The sequence below is a fragment of the Leopardus geoffroyi genome, chromosome C2, assembly GCF_018350155.1.
Source record: "Leopardus geoffroyi isolate Oge1 chromosome C2, O.geoffroyi_Oge1_pat1.0, whole genome shotgun sequence".
NCBI lineage: Eukaryota > Metazoa > Chordata > Mammalia > Carnivora > Felidae > Leopardus > Leopardus geoffroyi.
This window is the reverse complement of record NC_059333.1, coordinates 12,784,496-12,811,986: the sequence shown is the minus strand read 5'-3', so window position 1 is coordinate 12,811,986 and position 27,491 is coordinate 12,784,496. Positions and strand designations below refer to the sequence as shown.

The following is a 27,491-nucleotide window of genomic DNA, read 5'->3' as shown; positions in this document are numbered from 1 at the left end:
CAAGATCCACGTGGGGACCGCACGCGCTCAAGGAGAACGAAGGCAGCGTGGGTGAGAGTTTGTCTGGCACATAACCCGCGCCTGCCTAGCGGAGGCACGAGACCGCAACCCTCGCTATTTCACCACCAGACCGCGAGTCGGACAGCGCGCCCCGAGCCAGGCAGCGCTGCGAAAGAACGTGCAGCAGGCACATCCGCGGCGGCGGGTGAAGGACGGCGGACTCTGATCAGGACATTCGCACGCCGGCACCCAGACAGACACAGCATCGTTTCATAGCGTGTCCTACGTCGTTCTAAGTACTTAAGACGGCGGTCTTTAAACACGGTTCTCCATTTCACACCTTTCGCTCACGTCAGCCTCAATGTGCCAAAATTCACCGAGATCTCCCTCTAAGCAAAATCTGGACGAAGGAGACGCATTTGTCTTAACAGATGCAAAAGGCGTCCACCTCGAAGTTCTGCTCAGCGAAGAGCGGGATGTCCTCAGAGGACCGGGACGCCAGCCCCACGTGAGCTGACGTCGCCCCTGCAGAATGGCTGGACGAGTTCTCCGTCCTTCCTGCAGTCCGTCAGCTCGTCACTCCCCCTCCCCCTCTCCCGGCCCCTGACACAGGCCAGAGCCCCGGGGGTTTCACCTTGTTCAGTAGTTTGATGTTATTTGACCAAGTGGACTTCGCTCTTGGCAGAAAGGAAAATGTTACTTCCTTGAAGTACTTGTTCAGCAAGTCCGGGCACACTTTGAGGATGTTCACCACCAGCTCGGCCACCAGCTCGTCGTCTGCTGCAGTTTTCAAACCCAACAGGAAGTGCAGGAGGGTCAGGTTCCCGCCTCTGCCATTGAGAGAGAGACAAGGGTCGGCAGGGAATTTCCACAGCACACTGAGATAATTCGTAATTCATGATTCATTCACAGTAATCTCAGAATAAAAACAAGCCTCTATTCAAAATAAATAAACTTAAACTGACAGCTCAGGGTCAGAACGGCAGCCCCTCGAAATCGCCCTCAGGAAACACAGTTGAAACACGGCGACCAGCAAATTTCACCTTTGAATTTCCCTCCTGACACTAAGTGGGGTGTTTTCATGGTCTGCGGGGTTCCAGCTCCCCAAGAAAGGGCTTGAATCTCTCTCCTCTATTTCCGAGTAGCTGAAAAAGTCTCTCCTTTCCTGTCTCCAGCCTCTCCTTCCCTCCCTTGAGTTCCATCTGACTTTTATTTTATTTATTTGGGGGGCGGGGGGTAGGGGCAGAGGGAGAGAGAGAGAGTCCCAAGCAGGCTCTATGCTGAGCACGGGGCTAACACGGGGCTTGATCCCACGACCCTGAGATCATGACCTGAGCTGAAATCAAGGGTCTGACACTCAACACACTGAGCCACCCAGGCACTCCTCCATTTGACTTTTAAAGAGAAGGAAGAAACCCACTCTCTGTCTCCACCCTGGCCACCTACCAGTCTACCCAGAAGTCAAGGCTAATGTAAAGAAAGGGCCAGACCCGTAGGGAGGAATCCACTCCCCTAATTTCCCCGTGGGATTTTCCTGACCTCTTTCCTCCAACTGCACACGAAAAGGCATGTATGTAAATAAATAGACGTGTAAGCATTAGGTATAAAAAAACAGAGAATGCATTTAACTTTTGAAAAGACTTTTACATGAAGGGCAAATGAACTGCCCCACAGTCCACAGTGCCATAAATTATTTCTAAAACTCGACAGGGGCGCCTGGGTGGCGCAGTCGGTTAAGCGTCCGACTTCAGCCAGGTCACCATCTCGCGGTCCGTGAGTTCGAGCCCCGCGTCGGGCTCTGGGCTGATGGCTCAGAGCCTGGAGCCTGTTTCCGGTTCTGTTCTCCCTCCCTCTCTGCCCCTCCCCCGTTCATGCTCTGTCTCTCTCTGTCCCAAAAATAAATAAACGTTGAAAAAAAAATTTTTTTTAAATAAAAAAATAAATAAAACTCGACAAAATGGCTCCAAGTCTTTCCACAGGTTTTCTGCCTCCTCCGTTTCTAACGTATTTCAAATTCCTATGCCTTCACTCAGCTGTTGCAAGAAGCTAATGTAGAAAAAAAAAAAATCTACTGTATGAAAATACTCAAAACTTGTCCCTAAGTGAGCAGTTTTCAAAAGATCATAAAAATAAGAATCAGGAAAACCTGTAGACATTAAACCTTGCGTAAAGGAAGGAGCTAGCCCAGGATCTACACAGCCAAGCCCACGGTACTCTAGGTTACCCCCAGATCCTTCTAAGGGAGGATGACTTTTCAGAGCTGCCTGTTCCCGGGAAGTCACCAAATCCAAAACATCTCAGAATGTATCACTAGCATGCCACATGGACGGCTTCCAGAATCCTCACTGTTCTGTGTCCCCTTATGAACTGACTAAAATTAAGATGCATTATGACAGCTTTACCTATAATAAAACATTTTTCAAAAATTGAATTAGAGTGGAATTTTGATCAGAAAGCTGTCTTTTCAAAAACTTAAAATTCTTGGGGCACCTGGGGTGACTCAGTCGGTTGAGCAATCAACTCTTGGTTTCAGCTCAGGTCATTATCTCCTGGTCTCGTGGGTTTGAGGCCCGACTGGGCTCTGTACTGACGGTGTGGAGCCTGCTTAGGAGTCTCTCTCTCTCTCTCTCTCTCTCTCTCTCTCTCTCTCTCTGCCCCTCCTCTGCTCGTGCTCTGTCTCTATTCAAAATAAATAAACTTAAAAAAAAAGTTTAAAATTCCTAATATGAAAATTTCACGAACAAAACAGTTTTTGCTGTCAAACAAACACGCTGAATACTACAAAGTACACTAAAAATACTATAAACATCCACGTTATTTTAACGGAGAATGCAATAAAGTAACGTATTTCCACAGCGTACAACGTGGGCCGGGCACTGCTCTAGGCTGTTCCCACGCTCTACTTCCCCCTGAAGTGGATGCCAACTTTATTTCCATTTTACAGATGAGGCAACAGAGGCAGAGAGCAGTAGGACTTGTCAAGGTCTCAGAGCTGACCCCAGAATTTGTTCTCTCAGCCTCCACACCAGGGGTTGGCAAACTGTGGCCCACTATCTATCTTCGTAAATAAAGCTTTATCGGAACACAGTTACACCCATTTGTTTATGTCCATGTCTGCTCCGGCACTACAACGTCACAGCTGAGAGGTCACAATACAGACCGCACACCACGCCTCCAAAACTTACTTCTTCCCTTAGAGAAGAAGTTTACCAACTGTAATGCCTGGCTTTCACACACCCACTGGGTGCCCGGCACTGTCCTAGACACTGGGGATCCCAAACAGACCAGCCTCTGTTCACATTGGTTCTCATCTATCACATAATGACCAAGCAAATAGATAAATGTGCAAGGTGGTGATAAGTCATAGTCAAGAGCAAGGCAAAAGGACAGGGACAGTGGAAGGGCTATTTCAGAAAAGGGCTGCTGGGGAAGGCCTCCTGGATATGGTGACATGTGCACAGACACCTGAATGGAGGGAGGGAGGGAGCAAGCTTCACCTCCGCTGGGGAACCACACGTGTCGATTTTCTCAAAACTTTCCATTAACGCCCCCACAAACAAAATTCCCTTCCTCTCCCCTAAGTGCAAACATTTGTCTTTTGTCCCTGGCTTCAAAAACTGACAAAAAACCACAGCTTATTCGAACAGACCCACACCCACAAGCTGATTCAAATACACTCATCAAATGACCTATTTTATGGGTCTTACTTACTTAGGGGGAAAAAATGTGTTTTAAGCATGGTGTTACATCATACTAGACGATAAAAGTCTGCTGTTACGTGTTACCAGGAAGGTGAGCTTGTTTTCCCTGATGAGAGAAAAGTTACACTATCGCTGAAACAAAGTTGAAAGAAAAAGAAATAATGTGGCAAATTAAGTCAAAATAATCTCAGAATCAAAACAAGTCACAAGCAGGGAGAAAAATTTCCACAGGTGTTATCCCATTCTGAAGGAATCAGTCATTTCCTAACTGGTAGAAACTAAACCAAACCATCCAGATCCTTATGATAAAAGCGCCACAGAGGTAAAATAAAAGAATTTTAAAAAATGAGGTATTCACAATGAACAGAAAATATACCTAATATTTTTACCGTCAGGGGGGAAGAAAAGCAGGTTGATAAATCTAACATTAGAGTATTTTGGTTATTAAAAATAGTAACATGGATATGTGTTTACCGTTAGACTAAAAGAGAAAATCTAAAAGAATATCATCTAAACCATCAGGTAGGGACTTTATGTTTCCTTACTGATGAAACATTGCCATAAGTGTGCAACATGAAACAAAATTTTGAAAACCCAGTACATCAGCAGCTTTGAGGAGAGGAAGGACGATTTAGCTGTTATGAGGATAGACTTGGAACCAAATTCCCTGGGTTTAAAGTTTATTTTGGGAGAGAAAGAAAGAGAGAGAGAGAGAAGAAGAAGGTGGTGGAGAAGGAGAAGGAGGAGGAGGAGGAGGAGGAGGAGGAGGAGGAGGAGGAAGGCAGAGAGAGAGGGAGGGAGGGAGGGAATCCCAAGCAGGCTCAGCACTGTTAGCTCAGTGCACAACATGGGGCTCGGTCCCCTGTGAGATCATGACTGAGCTGAAATCAAGTGTCAGTCAGCCAGGGGCCCCCAGATTCCCTGGGTGTAAACCCTAACTCTGACACACGCTGAGTGACCCAACTTCTCTGTGCCCATTTCCCTCATCTGCAAAACTGGGAGAGCGGTGGCTCCCGCCTCCGGCCTGTGTGGAGGTCTGCGAAGCGGCCTACCCTCTCTGGCAAGGTGGCCGTAAGACTTTCCTCGGACCCAGCCGATGCCACAGTCTCGAGTGAAACCCGCAGCACCCCCCCCCCCCCCCGGGTGAGACACCTCCTACTGGGGGCCTAAGTCAGCGGCTACCCTGAGCCCTGTGCCCTAAGGGCACGTGATGAGCAGGGAGTCTCTGGGCTTCCAAATGTTCGTCCCTGTAATGAGTGAGGTCATGTCTAAAATTCTAGTTGTAAACCACCACAATTCCGTTATTCTACAGACTTCCGCTGGAAGTCGTGTACGTGATGGAACACAGGCCCGCGCTTCTCAAATGTGCCACTTTACCTGCCGATGGTACCGAAAGATGCGTCGTAAAAATTAATCCCATGCTTGAGCGAACAGCAAAGATCCAGCAGGAAGGTGTGAACAAGCTCCCTCACCAGGATCTTCCCTGCGTCCTCAGGAGAAGTCTACAAGAGTTTTTTAAAAGTCAATGAAAATCTCAAGTTCATGAGCCTCGGTAACATCTACAGAGTAAAAACTGGGCGATACCACGTGCCTGATGATGACTTAGAAAACATCTTACATGCTTGGTATCATTCAAAAAAAACCCCAAAGAACAGAAACACCAATCAAGACAAGACAAAAATGCTCTCATATGTGGAATATAAAAAGAATAAACTGAGTAATAAATTTAAAAAAAAAAAAAAAAAAAGCTCACAGATAGAGAGAAGAGACTGGTGGTTGCCAGAGGTACAGGTTGGGGGGAGTGAAAAAAAATGGGTGAACTGTTTTGTTTTAGTTTAAATAAGCTGAATTTAAAAAGAAAATATTTATTTTTAACATTGAACAAACAGGGAGCTGCTGGAACAAGAAACAACAGATAAGGGGACACTTTAAGTCATGTCTCATTGTTTCCAAGCACTCCACAGTAAAGGTTCTCATTTAATTTTTATGGCAGGCCTATGAGTCTGGCAGGGTAGAGATGATTACACCATTTTATGTAAGGGCAAACCACGGATCACATAGTGGAACTCCCCACTGCGTTAGCAAATACGGAGCAGATCAGTATCCGTACCCCCATCATTAAAGAATCTCTCTTGGGGCACCTGGGTGGTTCAGTCGGGTAAGCATCTGACTTTGGCTCAGGTCAAGATCTCACGGTTTGTGGGTGTGAGCCCCACATCGGGCTCTGTGCTGACAGCTCAGAGCCTGGAGCCTGCTTTGGATTCTGTGTCTCCCTCTCTCTCTGCCCCTTCCTCCACTTACGCAAGCAAGTGCACGTGCTCTCTCACTGTCTCTCAGAAATAAATTAAAAAAAAAAATAGAGTCTCTCTTTACAGCATACACTTCAATTAGAAAATCATTTTCCTAAGCTTCTATTTGCTTTTGCATTGTGATTGATATTGTGATATAAGAAATAAATACATGGCACAAAAACAGACACACAGACCAATGGAGTAGAATAGAAACCCCAGAACTAGACCCACAAAAGTATGGCCAACTCATCTTTAACAAAGCAGGAAAGAATATCCAATGGAAAAAAGACAGTTTCTTTAACAAATGGTGCTGGGAGAACTGGACAGCAACATGCAGAAGAATGAAACTAGACCATTTTCTTACACCATTCACAAAAATAAACTCAAAACGGATAAAGGACCTGAATGTGAGACAGGAAACCATCAAAACACTAGAGGAGAAAGCAGGAAAAGACCTCTCTGACCTCAGCCGTAGCAATTTCTTACTTGACACATCCCCAAAGGCAAGGGAATTAAAAGCAAAAATGAACTATTGGGACCTCGTGAAGATAAAAAGCTTCTGCACAACCAAGGAAACTCAACAAAACTAAAAGGCAACCAATGGAATGGGAAAAGATATTTGCAAATGGCATATCGGACAAAGGGCTAGTATCCAAAATCTATAAAGAGCTCACCAAACTCCACACCCAAAAAACAAATAATCCAGTGAAGAAATGGGCAGAAAACATGAATAGACACTTCTGTAAAGAAGACATCCAGATGGCCAACAGGCACATGAAAAGATGCTCAACATCACGCCTCATCAGGGAAATACAAATCAAAACCACACTCAGATATCACCTCACGCCAGTCAGAGTGGCCAAAATAAACAACTCAGGAGACTATAGATGCTGGTGAGGATGTGGAGACACGGGAACCCTCTTGCACTGAAGGTGGGAATGCAAACTGGTGCAGCCACTCTGGAAAACAGTGTGGAGGTTCCTCAAAAAATTAAAAATAGACTTACCCTATGACCCAGCAGTAGCACTGCTAGGAATTTACCCAAGGGATACAGGAGTACTGATGCATAGGGGCACTTGTACCCCAATGGTTATAGCAGGCCTTTCAACAATAGCCAAATGATGGAAAGAGCCTAAATGTCCATTAACTGATGAATGGATAAAGAAATTGTGGTTTATATACACAATGGAGTACTATGTGGCAATGAGAAAGAATGAAATATGGCCCTTTGTAGCAAAGTGGATGGAACTGGAGAGTGTGATGCTAAGTGAAATAAGCCATACAGAGAAAGACAGATACCATATGTTTTCACTCTTATGTGGATCCTGAGAAACTTAACAGAAACCCATGGGGGAGGGGAAGGAAAAAAAAAAAAAAGAGGTTAGAGTGGGAGAGAGCCAAAGCATAAGAGACTCTTAAAAACTGAGAACAAACTGAGGGTTGATGGGAGGGTGGGAGGGAGGGAAGGGTAGGTGATGGGCATTGAAGAGGGCATCTTTTGGGATGAGCACTGGGTGTTGTATGGAAACCAATTTGACGATAAATTTCATATATTAAAAAAAAAAAAAAGAAAGAAATACAGCTGACCTTTGAGCAACACAGGTTTGAACTGCACAGATCTGCTTATGTGTACTTTTTTTTCCCATGAATGCAGTACAGTACTATAAATGTGTTCTCTTATGATTTCCTTAATAACATTTACTTTTCTCCAGCTTACGTTATTGTAAGGATACAGTTTACAATACGTATGACATACAAAATATGTGTTCATTGACTGTTTTTGCTATGCATAAGTCTTCCAGTCAACAGTAGGCTATTAGTAGAGTTAAAAAAATTTTTTTTTCTTAATGTTTATTTATTTTGAGACAGAAAGACAGATAGTGAGCAGGGGAGTGGCAGAGAGAGAGAGGGAGGCACAGGCTCCAAAGCAGGCTCCAGGTTTCTGAACTATCAGCACAGAGCCCGACACCGGGCTCAAACCCACCAACTGTGAGATCATGACCTAAGCTGAAGTCGAATGCTTAACTGAGTCACCCAGGCACCCCAAGTGTTTTTTTCTTTTTTAATGTGTATTTATTTATTTTTTGAGAGAGAGAAAGACAGAGAGAGGGGGAGACTGAATATCCCAAGCAGCCTCTGCACTATCAGCACAGAGTCCGAAGCAGGGCTCGAACTCATGAACACCAGATCATAACCAAGCTGAAATCAAGAGTTGGGTGCTTAACTACTGAGCCACCCAGGTGCCCCAGTAGTTAAGATTCTGGGAAGTTAAAAGTTATACACGGATTTTGACTGCATGGGGGTCGGCCCTCCCAGCCCCTGCATAGTTCAGGGGTCAACTGTATTTGGTCTTCAACCCCAGCTCCTGGCGGAGAGCCCCTAGAACCCCGGTAATTTCTTGTGTGATGGGGGTAACACCAATTCTCACACGGTGCTCCAAAATCCCCTGGAATGTTCTACGTGGTAGGAACATTTTTTATTCTAATGAGGCAACTCTTAACAGGCTCCTGGACAGCTTCTGGCTGGACACCAGAATGTAACCACTAGTGAGAGCATTACTGACCTCCCTGAATTTGAATGTCCTCACCTATAAAGCAGACACATTAAAAAAAAAAGATTAAAAAATACTCTTAAGAGGGGCAAGTTTAAACCTGTAGTTTTAAACAAGCTTAAGAATGACTTAATTTCTCTTGGTCTTTTGAATAAAATTCCACATTTGGGAGTGTTTTTATTAAGCCCCCGAGGCTTCCTGATAATAGGGCATACAAAACATGTTCAAAACAAGAGGACATAGGCCAGTCACAAAGATTAAAGGACGTAAAACACAGGGCTCTTGAGAGGTAAATTACTATAAAGTTCACAGGAAGTCTGAGCCTTCACGACTCTGGCCAAGTCCATGTTTCCAAACACCCTGAAGAAAATCAAAATGAGGATGAAAATGTACACTGGCCTTGGGTCAACTTGAAAGCAACTGTTCTAATTCAACGTTTGAGGAACTATTACAAAATAAATTACACATGTCAGTAGGTGAGGAAATTGGGGTTTTCCTAGACACTTGGAAGTAAAAGCAACGGGCCTTGAAACTCTAAGAGCTGGTATGAACAGGATGGAAAGAAGGAAAAGAAGAGGTAATGAGAGGAGGAGAGAGCCTGGGTCAATACTATGCGTCTACTGGGCAAGCCCAGCAGGGAAAACCAGCATGTCGCTCAGCTAAAAGGAGTAACGGTTTTCCCTTCAAGGGAGGAAAAACAAGTCTAATATCAAAATACCTCAGAGAATAGAAACAATCTTATAAAAAAAAAAAAAAAAAAAAAAAACCAAAACTTTAAAAAGATCATATTTCATCTAAGCGGAGAATCAATACAACCACGAGCCAAGAGAAACAGATCGAATGGAGGGACTTTAAGGGGGTACGCTCCCCAGTCTCCAGCTGTGAGGCTCACACACTAACAGTGAGGTCAACTCAAACCCAACAGGACTATACCTTGCCATGTTCCAGGTTCACGTCAACAATCCCATTCCAGCTGTAGAGAGCTGCTATATGGTTCAACAACTGCCCCGTAAAGAAACGCACCTTCTGGGTTTTTGTGATATTTTTATTGTGAACTACCTGAAAACAATAAAACACGTGAATTTCAAGGAGCTCGATTTTCACAACAGTGTGTATTGTTTTTCATCATTACCAAAATCCTGTGGGCCCACGGCAAAATATTTCACCAGAAAAAGGAAAAACATAAAGAGAAAAACAAAATTCATCGGTATCTGAACCGTCCTAGGATACAGGTAGCATCTGGTATACTTCCTTTCATCCCTCCACCCCGCAACACAGAAGATGTATGTGTATCACTGTTGTGTTTTGTTTTGTTTTTGTCTCTGTGAGATTATATACAGTTTTCTGCCTACTTTTAAATAGTATGAACTTTTCCCACATTATTAAAAACTCCTTTAGAACACCATTTTGGAAGGCTATCATTCTAGCGACCATAATTTATGTCACCGTTCCCCGGGGGGTGCAAAGTGAGGTTGTTTGCACTCTATCGTCTGCTTCCTTGTGCCGAGTCCTGCCTGCGTCCCTGATTATGCACTTGGAAATGTGACACAAGGCCTCAGCTCCCCTCAAACCCACTCCTGGTGCCTCCCAGGGTGTCCTGGGTGGTTCTGAGGTTCCCAAGTCTGGGAACATGTTGAAGACCTCTAACGCACACCGCCAGACCTGCTAGAACACTGCCTCCACAAAAGCACCCGACTCAAAGGTACTTTGGCCAGCACTGAACGGCATTGTTTGAAAAGGTCAGTGCTAATTTGGTTGGCGAAAAAAACCTGTACCTCATGACCTGTGTTACTTTAAATCAGGGCTTCTCAGCACCGTTGACATTCTGGCCCAAATAACTGCTGCAGGGGACGGACCTGTGCGGGCAGGACGCTGGGCCTGGTCTCTACCCACTGGGTGCCAGTTGTTACTTCCCCGGTTATGACAACCAGAAATGTTTCCAACGCTGCCAAATGTCTACAGTGGAGGGGGCAAAACCACCCCCAGCTGAGAACCACAGTTTTAAATACTATGCTAATTAGCCATTTTTATATGGATTGCCAGTTCATGGCTTTTAACGACTTTTTGTGTTGGCAGAGTCATAGAGTTTTTCTAACTGAGCGTTTAAGTTGCTTCTGTATTAAAGTCAGTGATTCGTTCAGCCAGTTTTAAAGTTTCTACAAGATGCTTGTAAAAGGCAGAATATATAAGGCGATACGAAGTCACATTCTGCCGGGTGTGTAAATGAAAACAGCCATAACTTACAGCTCCCAATTATCCCTGTGGCTTCTCGTGAAAGGGCGAGCAACAGCGTGTCTCCTGGGGTGATAAAACTGCAGCCCGAAGGAACAGTTTGCCATCCCACAGCCTGTGTGCCCTAAGACATTGTAGCTCTAGGGTCCTGTCACACCCTGGAGAAAACAAACCACAGAACAACACTGAGTACCAAACACGTACCTTTGTTTTCAGCGTGGATAACAAAATATTGACGGTAGAAATCCTGTCTTCCTTTATGCCCGAGCTAAAAATGCAAGGAATAAATTCTGAAAGGAAAAGGTTCAAAGCATTAAACTCAAAAATATTTTGAACACGAGAGCAGATGAGAGAACAAATTACTTCAGAAAGTGGCACAGCAAACAATGCCATTCGCTCCCTTTTTTTTTTTTTGAAGGTTTTGTCGTTTTCGATTATACATGTTCACAGTAGGAATAAACCGCTTCACGACATGGGAAATCACTATCTAAAGGTAAAACAATGACAGAGCCATTAAAGAGGTTCAGTAGTTCTGTTTTACTGTCCTTCATACTGACTATTTGACAGAGAATGTACGTACAATTTTGCTGAATTTCTCTCTTTGCTTAGATTTGCTGATACCTATATCTTTATCTATATATGTTTTTTTGGTGAGAGGGCTAGCAGGGAGAGGGGCAGAGGGAATGAGGGAAAGAGAATCTTAAGCAGACCCCATGCTCAGCACGGAGCCAGATGTAGAACTCGATCCGTCTTCAACGGAGACGAAATCCAGAGTTGGACACTCAACCGACTGAGCCACCCAGGCGCCCCCAGATTTGTATTTTAAATCATTTTATTGACTGTGGTAGAATTCGGGATGATGTGTTTGTCTGCTTTCTTTTCATACTTTTGATCTCCAAGGAATCAGCTACCACAGCTCGATGCCGTATCATGACTAACGTAATGATGACACTGGGCAGAAACATCAAAGCAATTAGAATTTTGCTTGCTCCAGAGGTGCTCAAAGGGCACACACATATTTTCTACAAAGGAAATTCATTCTCAAAAGAAGAAAAATCAGAAAATACCAAACAAACCAAAAGGATGAAATCTGAAAGCAAACATAATTCCACTACCCAGAGGTAACTAGTTAACCGCTAACCTTCTAATATTTCGTTAAATGTATCTTTCAGTAAAATGGGATACTCGAGTTTTATAACTGAGTCTACACCCAATCATATGTTGTTTAAAAGGCTGACATCGGGAAGCATATTTCTACGTCATTTCTAACAGCTGCGTTCCACCTTACGATTAGTCCTGTTTGTGCAATCAATCCCTTGACGGTCAACAGTTAGGAGGAGTCCAATTTTCAGCAAACATGAAAAAATTATCCACTAAGAAAACCTCTACTCACATCCTTAATTCTACCCTTAGGATAAATGGCTAGACGTGGAATGGCTGCTGGATCACACATTTTTAAAGTTTCGACGCATTTTTCAAGTTTTGCAAAGTGCCCTGCAAAAACATTAACTGAAGTACAACCCTGCCCCATCAGCAGCGCACATGAGTAACCCCAAACCGCCGTCCTTTAATAAAGGCCGGACGGCGCAGACGACCACAGGAATTCGGAAGAACCCTAGCCCTGGCAGCAGCAGCAGCAGACCTCACACAGGAGTGGCCACAAGCGGTTAAGGCCTGTCTGCTGCACCGTGTAACGAAAGGGTCTCCTCCGTGGCACCGCCTCCCCCGTCAATGGGGCTACCTTCGTGGACCAGGGCTGACACCACATGGAATGACCGGCACCCACCTCCCTGTTCTTAAACGGTCGCTGGCAGTCGTCCGGAGAGAGCTCAGGGCTCCCACCCTGGGGGAGGTGAGAGAAGGACTGGAGACCCGGCCACCCCGGGCCACAGGCACCGTGCTGTTCCTCCGACTCCCAGAGCTCTGGCAAGGACGTGGAACCTGCGCACAGAGCCTGGTATCACACCGAACACCTGCTACGTGCAAAGTGCCTTCCTTCTAGCGCCATCGTTCTCCGTCTTACTGAATCTCTCGATTTGAAGCAAGCGGCCCGAACAGGCTCTCGGGCCACAGCCACCAGAAGGTGGTCCAGCTAGACTTCTCTGAAGCTCCATTACCGATATTCTGGTAACACTCGGCAAAGCCACCGAAATAACTAAACTTTAGTTTTCCGAAGTCAATTACTAAGGAGGGCCGGGCAGCCAGGGCTACGTATCTGTGCATGTTCTGGAGCCACAGAGCCTCCTTTGTTCGTACAGGTCTCTCAAGTTTGCATCTCTCCTTTGTCAGCACGTCGCCCAGCATTCCAGGTAGCATTTCAGGAATGCCTCTGTCGGTGCTCACGAGCGACATCAAAACCGCACCGACCGCAGCTTCGCCGCACACGCGTCCTCCATTCTAGTGTGTGCAGCGGCCGTAAAGGCTGCAGACTGCTCAACCTGGAAAAATGTTTTGCGACAGATTTTCCAAAACACAATCGCCACCAGGCTTTGCTACGAGACAAAGAGGCACACCTACCTTTCAACTCCAGCACCTGTGCTATCGTGCTGTCATCGCCGGCGATCAGAAAGGAGAGGGCGAACTGAATGTAGGCCAGCCGGACGTCGTGCACACCCTGGGGGGGCGAAGGAGACCACGTGTCACGTGCAGGAAGCAGGGACTTGGCGGCACGCAGGCCCCTCCCGTCCCAATGGCACAGAGGCCTTGGGGCTTGTGCCGTCAGAAGGCTCAAAGTCTAAAACAATGGTCATGTCTCTATGGGAACGTGGAACCTTTGCTCTGCTCTTCTCCCTCAATCTTCTGCTCTACTTTTCCTTCTCTTTCAAGCTGTTTCTAAATAGAAAAGAATGGGTAGGGACACCTGGGTGGCTCAGTCGGTTAAGCGTCTGATTTCAGCTCAGGTCGTGATCTCAAAGGTTGTGAGTTTGAGCCCCACGTCAGGCTCTGTGCTGACAGCTTAGAGACTGGAGCCTGCTTTGAATTCTGCGTCTCCCATCTCTCTCTGCTCCTCCCCAGCTCACACGCTGTCTCTCTCTCAAAAAATAAAGATCAAAAAAAAAATATTTTTTAATAAAAAAAATTTTTAAAAAAATAGAGAATCATGGGTAAAGTTTGGCTGAGTCCCCTTCCCAGTCATAAAGTAAACATTTTGGGTGTCTGGACCACTTTGGTATGGAGCAGAAGATTCCCAGCCTGTCCAGACACCATCTACTTCACTTGCCAATGAGATAATATACGCATTTTTGAAAATCCAGAGCCAATGGAAAGACTGGTTCTGCTTTTGCTGACACCAATGAGGTGCTGTCTGGGTTTTATCAGGTATTATAAATTCACACCAGACACCGCGGCCCAGACGCTGTCCTGTTACCAACCCTGCGTGGCCTTCCTGGGACTAACGTCTGCACTATTCTGCCACGACCCAAGACAGTGTCAGCCGCGACCCAAGACAGAGGGCGTCCCCGAGGAGGCCCACAGGCCATGACCAGTAGCCAACACTTCAGGGGACGTCGTGGGGGCCATCTGATCAGCTTTCCCTCCCAGTAATTTTAAGACACACGCGTGTCTCCTCATCGGGTTCACACGCCAGGAGTCATGTGGGACGCTCACTGGCTGTACCAGCAGCAGCTCATACGCTGGGATCCTCCACTCCCTCAACTGTCACCTCCTCCCTACTTGAGTTATTCCAAAGATACCCTAATTGGTTGCCAGGAAATAAGTTAATGCCACGGAGAATTAGTTCCCTGAATGCCTGGAAAGATTAAGAAGTGGGCCTTCCAGATGGTTCCATTCCATTTAGTAGCGGCAGGGTGGTGGTGAGGAGGAGGAGGAGAAGAAGGAGGAGGAGGAGGAGGAGGAGGAGGCGGCCAATGTCATTTACTGAGCATTCACTACACCAGACACTAAGTCAAAGGCTGTACATCTGTTACTTCATTTACTCCTCTGAACAACTTGAGGTGGAGATGCCTTCTACACCCATTTTACAGATGAGGAAACAGGCTTTAAGAACTCACTCAAGGACATGCAGCTACTAAGTGAGTACGTACTGGAACTGGAAAACAAGAAATAATTGTACAAACATACTGCCTCGTGCTCGACTTTACATCTGACTGGACAAGCGCTTTCTTCTCCGAGCTGCCACGGCATTTTCATCTTGCTTTTTCTCAATCTGCAAGGATCGCACTTGGAACCACCTAGGCCTCTACATGAGAACTAAATTAATTCTGTCTTGTTTTGTCGGGTGTGTGTTTCTTGGGGAGAAAAGAAAGGCCATCAGACCCCTACCCTGCAACATCCAGACGGAGGCCTTGCACATTCGCTGTCCTCACTGGGTCTACACTTCCATCCGTGCCCCACGGCATTTCAGCAAGACCCTCTCAGACCGATCCTGGTTTATTCCAAATACACTAAGCGCTCAAAACTATGCTCCCCATTCCAGGGACGACTCTGTGGGCCTCCTCACAAGACAGAGTTTGGGTACCACGGTCACTAAGGTCTTGAAAGTGAGCTGCTTTTCCTCAGCGTACCTGCAACGCTTTAGTGCCTTCAAAACACAACAATTCAGTGGTGTGCAAACAGCAGTTATATTCAAGACGCCATAATCTCAGGCTGAGAGACGACTCAAAGACGACTAAGATACCGTCCCTGTCCTCAGGAAGCTTAAAGGAGCCACCGCTCCCGAATTATCTAGATGCCTCGTTAAAAGAAACACATCAACTAACTCAAGCACAGGTAACTTGTTATCTCGACCCACGTGTGCCTCGTGTTCCGCAAGAATGCTGGTGAGATGCCAAAACTTGCCTGGTAAGGTTCAGTGAGGTACTGCTAGCTGGCTGGCTGGAAAGGTTCTACAAGTTTGGGGGGGTGGGGGGGTGCCCACTTAAGTACTGGGAGTCAGGGCCCTGGAAGGTCGGTTGCAGTTATGTGCCACTCTGGATCCTTCCATCCTGCTTATACAGAGCAGCTGGACTAGATCCCCTCAAGGGTCCCCCCAGCAATGAATTTTGAACTGATATGCAAGTGGGTCCTCACCTCCTGGCCTCCATCTCGCATATCCCAGCCAGCCCCCAATTTCAGACGCCTGACTGTGAACACACCAAGATCACCCCAGACACAGCGCGCACCCTCTCCAAGCAGCCACTGCCCTGCCTCCCGCTCACGCCCCCGGCCAGACAGCCCCTCACCGTCCCCGGGGCCTCTGCCCTCTGTCCCAGCAAGCTCCATCGAAGGCAAGAGGGCCACATGCCCCATTCCTACTCTCTGACTTCACAGCATTATTATCCTAGGAAGAAAGCATCCTGGGCTCTTTACGGCTCGTTCCGCAAAACGCTGTCTAAAATAGACCAAAACATATTTGGTAAAACTGCTCTCTGGCAAAGGATTTGAACAGCGCTTTCTTTGGCTGGATGAAAAATAACTCTTTTCACAAAGCTTTAAGAATTCCCTCCAAGATGCTAAAACACACCCATTAAGAAAAAATAGATCTGTAGATCTATCAGCTTCTTCAATAACCGAAGGGCATGAGAAAAAGGTTGGGGGGTGGGGCTTTGAGAAAACTCAAAGCCAGGGAAAAATTTAAGAAACATACCCACCGAACACAATGGGTGGCCCTTGTCTGGATCCTGATCTGAATCACAAAGCGTAAAGACATTTCTGAGACAGTGGGAAAAACGGAGACCGAACTGGGCATTCACTGATAATAAGAATTGTGAGCAGTATTAGGTGTGGTGATGGTAGTGTGGTTTTGTTTTAAAAGCTCACTTTTTGTTAAAGGTACACGCTGAAATTTTTACGGGGAAATGCGGTTCCCAGGTGGGATCTGCGGCACTAGACCGTCCCGAAACAACCAAACATGTGGGAGAGGGGGCCGCGCCTGCAGCTGGAGGACAGGTAGGTGGGGATTCTCTGTGCTGCTCTCTTGTTTAATGTCCCTGACATCCCTATATGGGGGGAAAAAAAATTAATGTCTAAAACCATTTCCTAAAACAAAACATTTAAGGTATGCCACAAAGTAAAAACACTTTCATCTTGACGATAATTCTCACCCCGAGGTGAAGCGGGCACCGCCTACAGCCGGGGTTCAGGCAGGGACGCCCCAGTCGTGTCTTGGTGGGTGGTCTGGGCACTGACATATTTTACTTAGGAGGCTGAGATAGTTGAGGTCAAGAGAGAGGGAGTGGAAGCAGGGAGGGAATCTGATGGGTAATTACTGGCAGGCTGACTGCCAGGTAAGACCAAAGAAGCATGACATCTGCCCTAATGTGCAAACGGCACGCAGATTCTTTTTAGAGATGCATTTAAACGTCAGGAGCCATCACTCAATGAACAGAATTTGTTGACACAGAGTATGTGAATAATTCACGGTACTAAAAAAAGAGCATCCGGGAGACACTAAGACCTGGGATTTTTTTTTTTTCCCTCAGGGAACACCTTGTTTGTAATTCCAGGAAAACCCTCAACACAGGGCCCAACCTCCCCAAGCCATACAAGTTACTGGGTGTTACTATGATTAACCTTCAGTCTATTACCTGGAGGTGCGGAAACTCCGAATCCCTGAAGAGTTAGAGAACGGGGTGCGGAAGTAAATCACGCTCACGTGGCCCTCCACCTGGGCAGCAGGTTGCTGACCGTCGGTCTGCCGTCTGTGCTCGGGATGGGGGTGTGGAGAACGGAGCCCCAGCTGTCAATGGCACAGCCGTGCCAGCAGGGAGGGCTCACACAACTCTTTGCAGCTTCTGAGTCCTCAAACTCGTGCTTTCTCCTCAAGAACCTCTCTCAACCCAAGTGAAACTTCTAGGGCCACCAGGGAACTTTTTTTTTTTAATGTTTATGAGAGAGAGACAGACAGACAGAACGTGAGCGGGGGAGGGGCAGAGAGAGAGGGAGACACAGAATCCGAAGCAGGTTCCAGGCTCCGAGCTGTCAGCACAGAGCCCGACGTGGGACTCAAACTCACAAACTGTTGTGACCTGAGCTGAAGTCAGACGCTTAACCGACTGGGCCACCCAGGCGCCTGGGAACTTTTTTTTTTTTTTTTTTTTTTAAAAAACACAGCTCTCCTGAGGGACATGTCCGACCTCGGCTCAGGCCATGACCTCATGGATTGTGAGTTCGAGTCCCGCATTGGGCCCACTGCTGTCAGCACAGAGCCCGCTTCAGTTCCTCGGTCTCCCTCTCTCTCAAAACTAAATAAACATTTAAAAAAAAAAAAGCTCTCCTGAAAACCATTCACACTTCAATTCTCTTTGGCACAGTCCAGCACCTACTCCTTATAAGACGTACAAACAGGAGGCACAAGAAACATTAAAAAGCCATAAATATCTCCCTTGATGATGCCACTTCCTAGTTGAAACTTCCAAGGGTTTTCTCCAAAATGGACAGAATAGGACCAGGACCGGGACACCCTACGAGGTACGTGGGAGGTTATTCCATCTACTCTGTGAAGACGCTCACGAGCTATGTCATCCTCACGGGCCAGGAGGGCACGGCGATGCTGAGCCCCCAGAGAAGCCGTCCTCAGATGTCCCTGTCATCCAGGCTCTGCCACACATACAGGCCTTCTACTCCGCCCACATGAAGACCAAGGTCCAAGAAAGGACAAGAAACAAACTGCTACGGCCCTCCAGAGAGCAAGGAAACACACGGGAGGTACAAGACGCTGGGAGCTCCTCACCTTTGAATCCCTCTTGGTCGCCAGGGTGTACAAGGTCTTTTTATTCAAATCAAAATGGCTGCAGACGTCCCTGGCGGCCTCAGGACCCTGGGTCACCATGGCGGCCATCAGGTTGAGACAGGCTCGAGCCATCCTGTGGGAACATCAGGCACGTGAGGAAGAGCAGAAGCACAAAGCCACTTCACTGCAAAGCCAAGTGCGCTCCGGGCTGTGCGGTCTGCTGTCCCCAAGTCAGAAAAAGGAAGGAAACAGATAGGCAGGCATGCTTAAAAAAACAAAAACAAAAACACCCAAAACCAAAACTTGACACAATCTCCAAATAAAGCTTAAAAACGGAGTCTGAAGAGGATCCAAGAATACAAAATGTGAGACACAAAGAAGATGGCAAGGTCTCTCCCCACTAGCTCGTCACGTAACTGGGAGACCCGCGGCTCGTCCCCGCCACTGAGGGCACAGAAGATGTCTTCGGAGCGGGCGTCTCCAAAAGCAAGCTCTCAGCTGCCTTTCGGTTCCACTGCCCCCCAAAACCCGTGGTTGACTGCGTGCCTACCACACCCCAGGCCCCGTTCGAGGTGCTGGAAGACAGCATCTCATACGACACTCAAGGCCCCCGCCTGCACGCACCTTGCATTCCAGCAAAGGGAAGTGGACAGCCAACAGACGGACCTAGGACGTTACGTCAAATGTCTGGCTGCACGAATAGACCTGCAAATGGATACTTCCGCCTGCCAGCTAAAAGGACAGAAAGTGACAGCAAATGGAGGACAGTGGAGCAAGGCCTCCCTGAGATGACACTTCTGGACCACAGGGTCCTGAAGGAGAGAGGGAGGGAGACTGCGGTGACCACAAAGAGCCGCTAGGGCAGAAGGGCAGGAAATGTAAAGAATGTCCAGAGTGTTCCCGTAACAGCAAAAAGAACAGCAGCACAGGCGTGACAAGGACGCGTGGTAGGAGTCTACGGCGTGAGGGGCTGGCCCCAGGGGAAGCAGAGGCAGAGCCATGGCTTTACGAGGGAAGGAAGGTCAAGAGCACTCCCAGAGAGCTGAACGCAGACCGAGCCCACGGCTGGTCTTGCCACATAACAGCGGGCAACTTACCTGTAGCCCGAGGCATACAGGGACTCACAGATGAGCTTCATGTGGCTGTTCAGCAGCTTTTTCACGATGTTGGTTCCCACAACATGAAAATGGGAAAGGTCGCTCGCTGTCCGCAACAGTATGGCCTCAAAAACTTGAAATATTAATAGCGTCTGCAAAGACAGAATTAAAATGCTTATGAATCAGCTCATTTCTGTTTTTCCCCTATACATACGCTCCTCCTGTCCTAGCCAGTCATTTAAAACCTTCAACGTGCATGACAGGCCTGCTCAGATCCTGAGCCAAAGGCAGGAAGGTGACAGCTTCACAGGCTGCTCGGCAGACCCCCAATTCTGGAATTAGTCCTGCTCCCACGGTCCAGCTAAGTGGAGAACTCTTCCCTGCTTATAATTACACAAAATGAAATGAAAAGAGCGATCTCTACTCATGACTGGACCTCCCTGCTCTGGGGATATTCAGGTCGACAGTCTTACAGCAATAACCCTGAGATTTCAACAGGTTCATAAATATCCCGAATTCTGAACTTCTCTGGAACCACAAGTCTCAACTCAATATGTGTGTGCAACTATGACATGCGGTTTCTACCTATTTCCCTTTTGTCAAAACAAACCAACCATGTCAAGGGGGCGCCTGGCTGGCTCAGTTGGTGGAGCATGCGACTCTTGATCTTGGGGTTACAAGTCTGAGCCCCAGGTTGGGTGCAGAGATTGCTTAAAAACAAACCATGGCAAAACCAAGTGCATTGCGATTAAGGGTCTATGGTCCTTCTCTCTGGTATCATTCACTAACATGAAGTTAGCACTTTCCATTCACATGCTTTAAAAAGTCATGATGCAAAATCGGATGTATTCCTATGACACAGGAACAAAACATAGTCTTCTATAGAAAGGTGATAATGTTCTGGAAATTTCTATCACATTTCTCTCCCTCAAGCTCAACACCATAGTGGTGTGAACTTTGTCTTCTCTTCAGCAAGCCAGGTGAGGAATGACATACTTCACTTTCCGGCCGCTTCTCCCCGCTCAGGAGCTGGAAAATCTCTGCACATTCAACCGAAATCTTTATGTACCCTTCCACAACATCATACACGTCTTCCCTCGGTAGCTTCTTGGCAGCAGCGACAAATGCTTCCAAGGCTGAAATAAGAGTCACGTTCAAATGTTAACAGGGATGGTCTCCTTAGCAACAATCACAGCCGCGGCTGCAACAGAGGAAGATTTCCAGCAGAAGCATCCAGGCGGCTGGAGGTGTCGCTCACCCGGAGGGAGAACACGGCAGCAATGCGGAGACGGGGCCATCCAGAGTTCTGACATGGCCTCTTCTCTATCTCCACTGAGGTAAAGGGGAACAACTTTCAAAGGAAGAGCTTTAGAGCCAAGCCTTCTAGGGGCAGGGATCCTCCCCACCGCTGACATCGATCCACTCCTGGGCACCCTCTGGGTCTAGACCAATCTAACCCTGAAGCCATACACTCACCTCCATGAAGGGGGTAAAATCAGAGAACAGATAACGAAAATGTGGCGCAGCTGATCTGTATCTAAGTGTATATATATTATTCAGCCAGAAGAGAGAAGGAACTCTGCCTTTTGCAACACGTATGGACCTTTGAGGGCACAGAGTGAAGTAAGTCAGAGAAAGACAAACGCTGTATGTTCTACTTATAGGTGGAACCTAAAAGAGCCAAACTCATACAAACAGAGAGCAGAATGGTGGCCAGGGATTGGGGGGGTGGGAGAAATGGGGAGATGTCAGTCAAAGCGTACAGACTTTCAGCTATAAACATGAGTACATTCTGGGGCACCCGGCTGGCTCAGTAGGTAGCGCATGCGACCCTTGATCTGGGGGTGGAGAGTCTGAGCCCCACACTGCGGCCAGAGTTTGCTTAAGAGAAAAAAAATAATGAGAAAGATGAGTAAGTTCTGGGGATCTAATGTACAGCATGGTGACTGTAATTAACAGTACTGTAGTATATACTTGAAGCTTACTGTGGTAATCATTTCACAGTATATGTGTGTCATCATCTCACTGTACATCTTTTCAAGTTTTTCTATTTTGAGAGAGAAGGAGAGAGCACGCGCGATGGAGGAGCAGATAAAGAGGGGGAGAGAGAATCCCCAGCAGGCTCCACGCTGTCAGCGCAGAGCCCGACACAGGGCTCAATTTCACGAACCGTGAGGTCATGACTTGAGCCAAAACCACGAGTGGGATGTTTAACTGACTGAGCCACCCAGGCACCTGTCATCGTACATGTTAAACTTACATCAGTTATGTCAATCGTATGTCAATAAAGCTACGTAAAAAGACAACACAAAAATAACAACAAAAAACCTTTCCTAATGCCTGGATGAAATCAAAACCCCCAACATCTGTCAATTCTACTTCTCTGATCTGTCAGGAGATCGCATCACAGGAAGCTATGAGAACACATCGAAAGGGAGACAGAATCCAAGAGAGAGACCAGATTCAAACACAAATTCAACACAATCTCATACAACGGATTCACACTTTCACCCACTGACTTCAGCTTCACCGCGTCTTCCAACTACCTCATCTGTACCCACTGTCCGTCAACCCGAGTTTCCTTCTGAGACCTGTTCAAATGCAGCACCTGAATGCCAAGGAGCTGCCTGGGCAAAACCGTGAACACGTACATGAATACAATCTTTCAAATCATTAAGCATGCTCTTTCTTCTGCCAGAATGGTTCCTGTCCCTGTCCCTACCCCAACCTACAACTCCGCTGAAAAGCCACTCCCTCTGGGGAGACCTCTTTGATCCCCCAGATTAGGTCTGAGGACTGAAGGCCCTATGTACCTCTCCTTTGGAGGACCGGTACTTGGAACTCTTCATATGTAATTATATTCATTGACACCTGCCTTCTCCACCTCACTATTCATGTGCTCCAGAATGGCAAGGCCCAGGTCTGATTTTTTACTCACCATTTTCTCTCTAGCACATCACAGCCCCTAGTAAATAACGCAGAAATGAACGAATGACTGAAATGTAGCACTCTGAGCTAAAGCAGGTCTCATCTTCAAAGCACTGGCTGGCAGTTGCAGGCATCAAATGTTTAAAAACACAATTTATGGGAGGACAAATTGTTAAGTGGGGCTATCCTGGCCATCAACTTAATAATCTCTTTAACCAGGGAGAAATGCTGTCACTTCTATTTTGACACACTACCAGTGCTCTCACATACTAGCATACTCAATTGTTGGGGCTCCTGGGTGGCTCAGGAGTGGCTCAGTCACTTAAGCGTCCGACTTCGGCTCAGGTCATGATCTCACAGTTAGTGGGTTTGAGCTCCGAGATGGGCTCTGTGCTGACAGCTCGGAGCCTGGAGCCTGTTTCAGATTCTGTGTCTTCCTCTCTTTCTGCCTCTCCCGTGCTCGCACTGTTTCTCTGTCCCTCAAAAATAAATAAAAACCTTAAATTTCTTTTAAAAATTCAATTGCATTTTTTTCCTCCTAACCTACATACTTTTCCAATGGATTACACGAGGTTGTGAAGCATGATCACACTTTTCAGAAAGTGAAATTACAGAATCTGTTCCGTATTGGTCACTAGTCCAGTGACTAGACCAGTTCCATATTGGTCAACTGACCAGTCCCTGGGATGCTTCATGCGGTAGTTTATTACATGTCATCGGATCAGCGTGAGTGTTGGGGGCTCAAAGCTCTTGAAAATAGCGCTGAAGGCCACAGAACCAGCAAACTGTCTCAATGAACGGCCCCGAACTGACTCACAGTTGGGACTCAGCAAGTATACATATATGCTTCTCTGACAATTGCAATAGAGGTTTTAGAGGTTGCTAAGGAATGCCGCCCGGCCAAAGGAGGAGTGCAGTCGCGTAGAACTGTCACGACCGAGCAAGGCAGATTCCACCAGCTGACAGCCCAGGGCAAGACAGTGCAGCGCGCGGCCCTACAGCGGCCCCGGCCGCCCGGGACCCTGGTCGCCCGAGCACCGGGGCCACGGTTTCCCGTCTGCTAACCGGAAGGCCCGGCTCTGAGACTCCGGGACCGAACAATGCACAGAGGAGGGCTGAGCCTGGCACGCGGCCGCGACCCGCCTCGCCCGCACGTGCTCCCCGCCCCGGCCAGCCCCGCACTCACCCGGCTCCGCGCCCTGCGGACCCCGCAGCTCAGCCTTGAAGCGCACGCCCGTGAGCTCTTCGGAGCGGGCCCGCTTGGCTGCGCCCGCGCGGAGAGCCGTGCTGTCCTGGCCGCCCGCGGCCTTCCTCTTGGGGACCCCCATGGCCGAGAGGGCAGGGGCGCGCCGGGATCTACACACCAGGAAACCCGGCAAGAGGACGCGCGGACAGCGGGGTACCACCTCTGCGTGCCAGGTGCCCACACGTGCGCAGGAAGGGGCGGGACCGGCGGAAGGGGCGGGGCCTCAGTGGGAGGTCGGGGCGGGCCTGTGCGAACAGGGCCGGCGGAAGGGGCGTGCCCTGGGGCGGGGCGGGGCCTGAACCGGGGCGGGCGGCCGGGAAGCTAGACCCCGTTCGGGGAGGTGCTGCAGGCGCCGAACCCCGAGGTTTCTCCTGTTTCTGTTGTTCACGCTGGCTCGCTCGCTTCTTAGGACGAACCGACACCGCCCTGCCACAGTGAGGAGGAGGCCTCCTGCCCCCAGCGGCTCTCTCGAGGGTCTTGGCGGGTGGAGCCCCCGGGTTCTCCATTCCCTGGGGGCACGAGCTCCGGTGCTAAGCGGCTGCACAGTCCGATCAGTTCTCGACCTGGGGCGCCCTGACCCTGCCGGTAGAAGAACTCTCTTGTCAAACAACGGGCTTCGATGCTTTCCCTATTTAAGGGCCTTCGGGTTGGCCGGGAGGGTGACTGCCCCTGGCTAAATGCCAGGCGGGCTTGAGCGGGAGGTCTTCCTCTGGCACCGGGGCCGAGGATCGTGCAGGTGCCCTTAACTCTGACCTCACCTTGTCTCACAGCCCGAACCAGACCGGCTTGTCTGGTGGGATGTCGCCCCACACTGGCCTCCATCCCAGGCTTCCCCAAACTAATGGGAGGACGTGAGCCCTTCTGGCCAAGCAGGTGCGAGGAGAGACGTAACTTCTGTGAAAACCCTTCGTGAACAGTGCAGCGGCTTCCACATCCAAGTTCCCGTCCTTGCAATGGAGCCAGCAGAGCCAGCCCTACCTAATCTTTGGGGCTGTCCTGAGCTGAGAAAGTGATACATTGTGTATGAAAAACTGCTTTGACGAGGGACAAAAAGTTCTGCGTTCTTGTGAGATGTCAATGACTTGAGAGCCGAATTAAATGCTTTGCAGTAAAGTAGAGGTTTAAATGAGTAAGTAAAAACTTAAAGTGGCTCAGAAGTGTGTGGATGGATGCTTCAGGCTCAGTCAGCCTAGTGCCATGAGTCACTGATGCCAGATCCCTAAGCCCACTCGTTCATGTATCAGGCTTACCAAACTTTCAAGTAGTACACTTCCAAGTAGGGACATGGCTTTCTATATTAAAGGGCTTCATGGAGAGAAAGGGCTTTATTTGTCCCGAAGAACACTCTACTCTGTTAAAGATAAACACCACTGCCCCCATGACATTCTAAGCTGGTATCCTTTATGGGGCTATTGCACTTGCTGTTTCTTCTGAAACTCTGCCCAGACCTCACATGACTCATACTTTCCTTTCATGTGGGCTCTTCCTATCCATCTTTCACTCCCCTTCTTCTCACCCTCCTCTATTTTCCTTTATTGCCTTTTTTTAAAAGTTTATTTATTTATTTATTTGGAGAGAGAGTGGGCGCCAATGGGAGGAGGGGCAGAGAGAACGGAGAGAGATAATCTCAAGCAAGCTCTGCACTGTCAGCACAGAGCCCAGTGCAGGAGTTGATCTCATGACCGGTGAGATCATGACCTGAGTCAAGATCAAGAGTCAGACACTTAACCAACTGAGACATCCAGGTGCCCCTCAATTTTTAAAAATATACTTCCAAATCCACTCAGGAAGTCTGCACTGATCCTGGTACAAGAGCCATGTTCTCAATAAACATGTGTTATGTCAATGACCAGAATCTTAGACTAGACCAATCAAAATACAGGGTTATTGAACTGACGGCCCTATTCTTTGAACAGCAAAATGTAGCAAAATCCACACCCAACTTAGAGAATAAAATATCAAATGATAATTTCAAGGGTATTATGGAGACTGGTCTACCTACCGTCTTCTCATTACACAGAAATTTTAGAAAATATAGAAAATTTGAGTAACAACAATATATTCATGTTGATAGTAATAGAACTTTATACCCATGAATAGAGAATATATGTTCTTTTGAAATAACATTGAAAGACATAAAATTGACCATGTTCTAGGCCACAAAAGAGGCCCCCATAAATTTTTTAAAAAATCAACATTTACAGGCCATGTTCTCTAGCCACCAAGCAATAAAATTTAACCTTGATAATAAGAAGATAGTTTTTTTTTGTTGTTGTTGTTGTTTTTAAATCCCATAAGGCTGGGAGGGAGAAAAAATCTACTAAGTAATCCTTGGAAAGCATCTGGAAAATCATGAAAGATTTGGAATGCAACAAAAGGAACACTTTATACAGCAAAATCTGCGGGACACAGTTCTTAGAGGAAAATTTATAGCTTAAAATATTTTTGTCAGAAGTCAAGAAAAATTGAAAACAAATGAGCTAATAATACACGTTCAAATGAAGAATTGGAAAAAGTACAACAGAAACAACCCAAAGATAGAAGAAGGGAAAAGAAGCAAAGATGAGAGAAATCAATTACAAAGAGAATTTAAAAAAACAAACACTAAACTAAAGAATATCCAGAAACCAAAAGCTATTTGTTTTTGTTTTTTAGATTAAGTAAGCAAAACTGGCAGGATTTTAAATAATAAAGAATATTAGAAACACCTATCCCCAAAACTTTCACAACTAAAAAAAAAATGGATACATTTCTAGAAAAAGCAAATGTACCAAAACTGGCACAAAAGGCACCAGAAATTTTGAATAGACCAACAATCATTAAATAAAATGACATGAGAATCAAGCCTTTCTCGAGGTACAGATAATTTTTAGGTAAATTCTACCAATCTTTTAGGAAACAGATAATCTTTATCTTATTCAGTTTGCTCCATAAAACAAAAGAAAAGGAAAGTATCCCAGTATCTTTTTTGAGGCTAATAGAACTTAAATACAAAACTAGCTAAGGGTAACACAAAGTGAGAAAATGATGGGCTAATCTCACTTGTGGACATACATACGCGTAAGTAACATATTAGCCAACCTGAACCAACACTGTACTTAAAAAAACAAGGGACACCTGGGTGGCTCAATCAGTTAAGCATCTGCCTTCTGCTCAGGTCATGATCTCACGGTTTGTGAGTTCGAGCCCTGCTTCAGGCTCTGTGCTGACAGCTCAGAGCCTGCTTCAGATTCTGTGTCTCCCTCTCTCTCTCTGCCCCTCCCCCGCTCACACTCTGTCTCTCTGTCTCTCAAAAATGAATAAACATTTTTTTAAATTGAAAAAAAAAAAGAAATACAAGGATGGTTTAATATCATGTCTGTCATTAACCACATTAATGGATTAAAGCAGAAAAACAAGGGGCGCCTGGGTGGCGCAGTCGGTTAAGCGTCCGACTTCAGCCAGGTCACGATCTCGCGGTCCGTGAGTTCGAGCCCCGCGTCAGGCTCTGGGCTGATGGCTCAGAGCCTGGAGCCTGTTTCCGATTCTGTGTCTCCCTCTCTCTCTGCCCCTCCCCCGTTCATGCTCTGTCTCTCTCTGTCCAAAAAATAAATAAACGCTGAAAAAAAAAAAAAAAAAAAAAAAAAAGTAAAAAAAAAAAATAAAAAAAAAAATAAAGCAGAAAAACAAGTTATTATCTCAATAGATGGGAAAAGGCATATTGTTTTGGGAAAAAAAAAGGTTTTTTGAAATCTATTTTTTGAAAAAAATCTATGATTTATTAAATTCACATAAAA

The 27,491-nt window shown here is 46.9% G+C and overlaps 1 protein-coding gene across 4 annotated transcripts in view; it reads right to left on the bottom strand.

Moving 5' to 3' along the window:
- The window catches only part of URB1 (URB1 ribosome biogenesis homolog), an 86,589-nt gene extending 62,643 nt beyond the window's left edge, over positions 1 to 23,946 (bottom strand). For 3 of the 4 annotated variants that reach the window (XR_006701068.1, XM_045436861.1, XM_045436863.1), the window contains exons 1-9: positions 23,656 to 23,911; positions 20,538 to 20,677; positions 19,542 to 19,693; positions 18,445 to 18,577; positions 13,293 to 13,389; positions 10,980 to 11,065; positions 9,477 to 9,602; positions 5,079 to 5,203; positions 635 to 830 (exon numbers count right to left, since the gene is read on the bottom strand). Coding sequence is in view for 3 of the 4 variants with exons in the window: in XM_045436861.1 (XP_045292817.1) it covers positions 635 to 830; positions 5,079 to 5,203; positions 9,477 to 9,602; positions 10,980 to 11,065; positions 13,293 to 13,389; positions 18,445 to 18,577; positions 19,542 to 19,693; positions 20,538 to 20,677; positions 23,656 to 23,797 (1,197 nt within the window). In the remaining variant the exon portion in view is untranslated. Of the gene's footprint in view, positions 1 to 634; positions 831 to 5,078; positions 5,204 to 9,476; positions 9,603 to 10,979; positions 11,066 to 13,292; positions 13,390 to 18,444; positions 18,578 to 19,541; positions 19,694 to 20,537; positions 20,678 to 23,655 lie in introns of all 4 variants that reach the window. The other variant, XM_045436862.1, reaches the window with a different exon arrangement.
- Between the last annotated feature and the right edge of the window lie 3,545 nt (positions 23,947 to 27,491).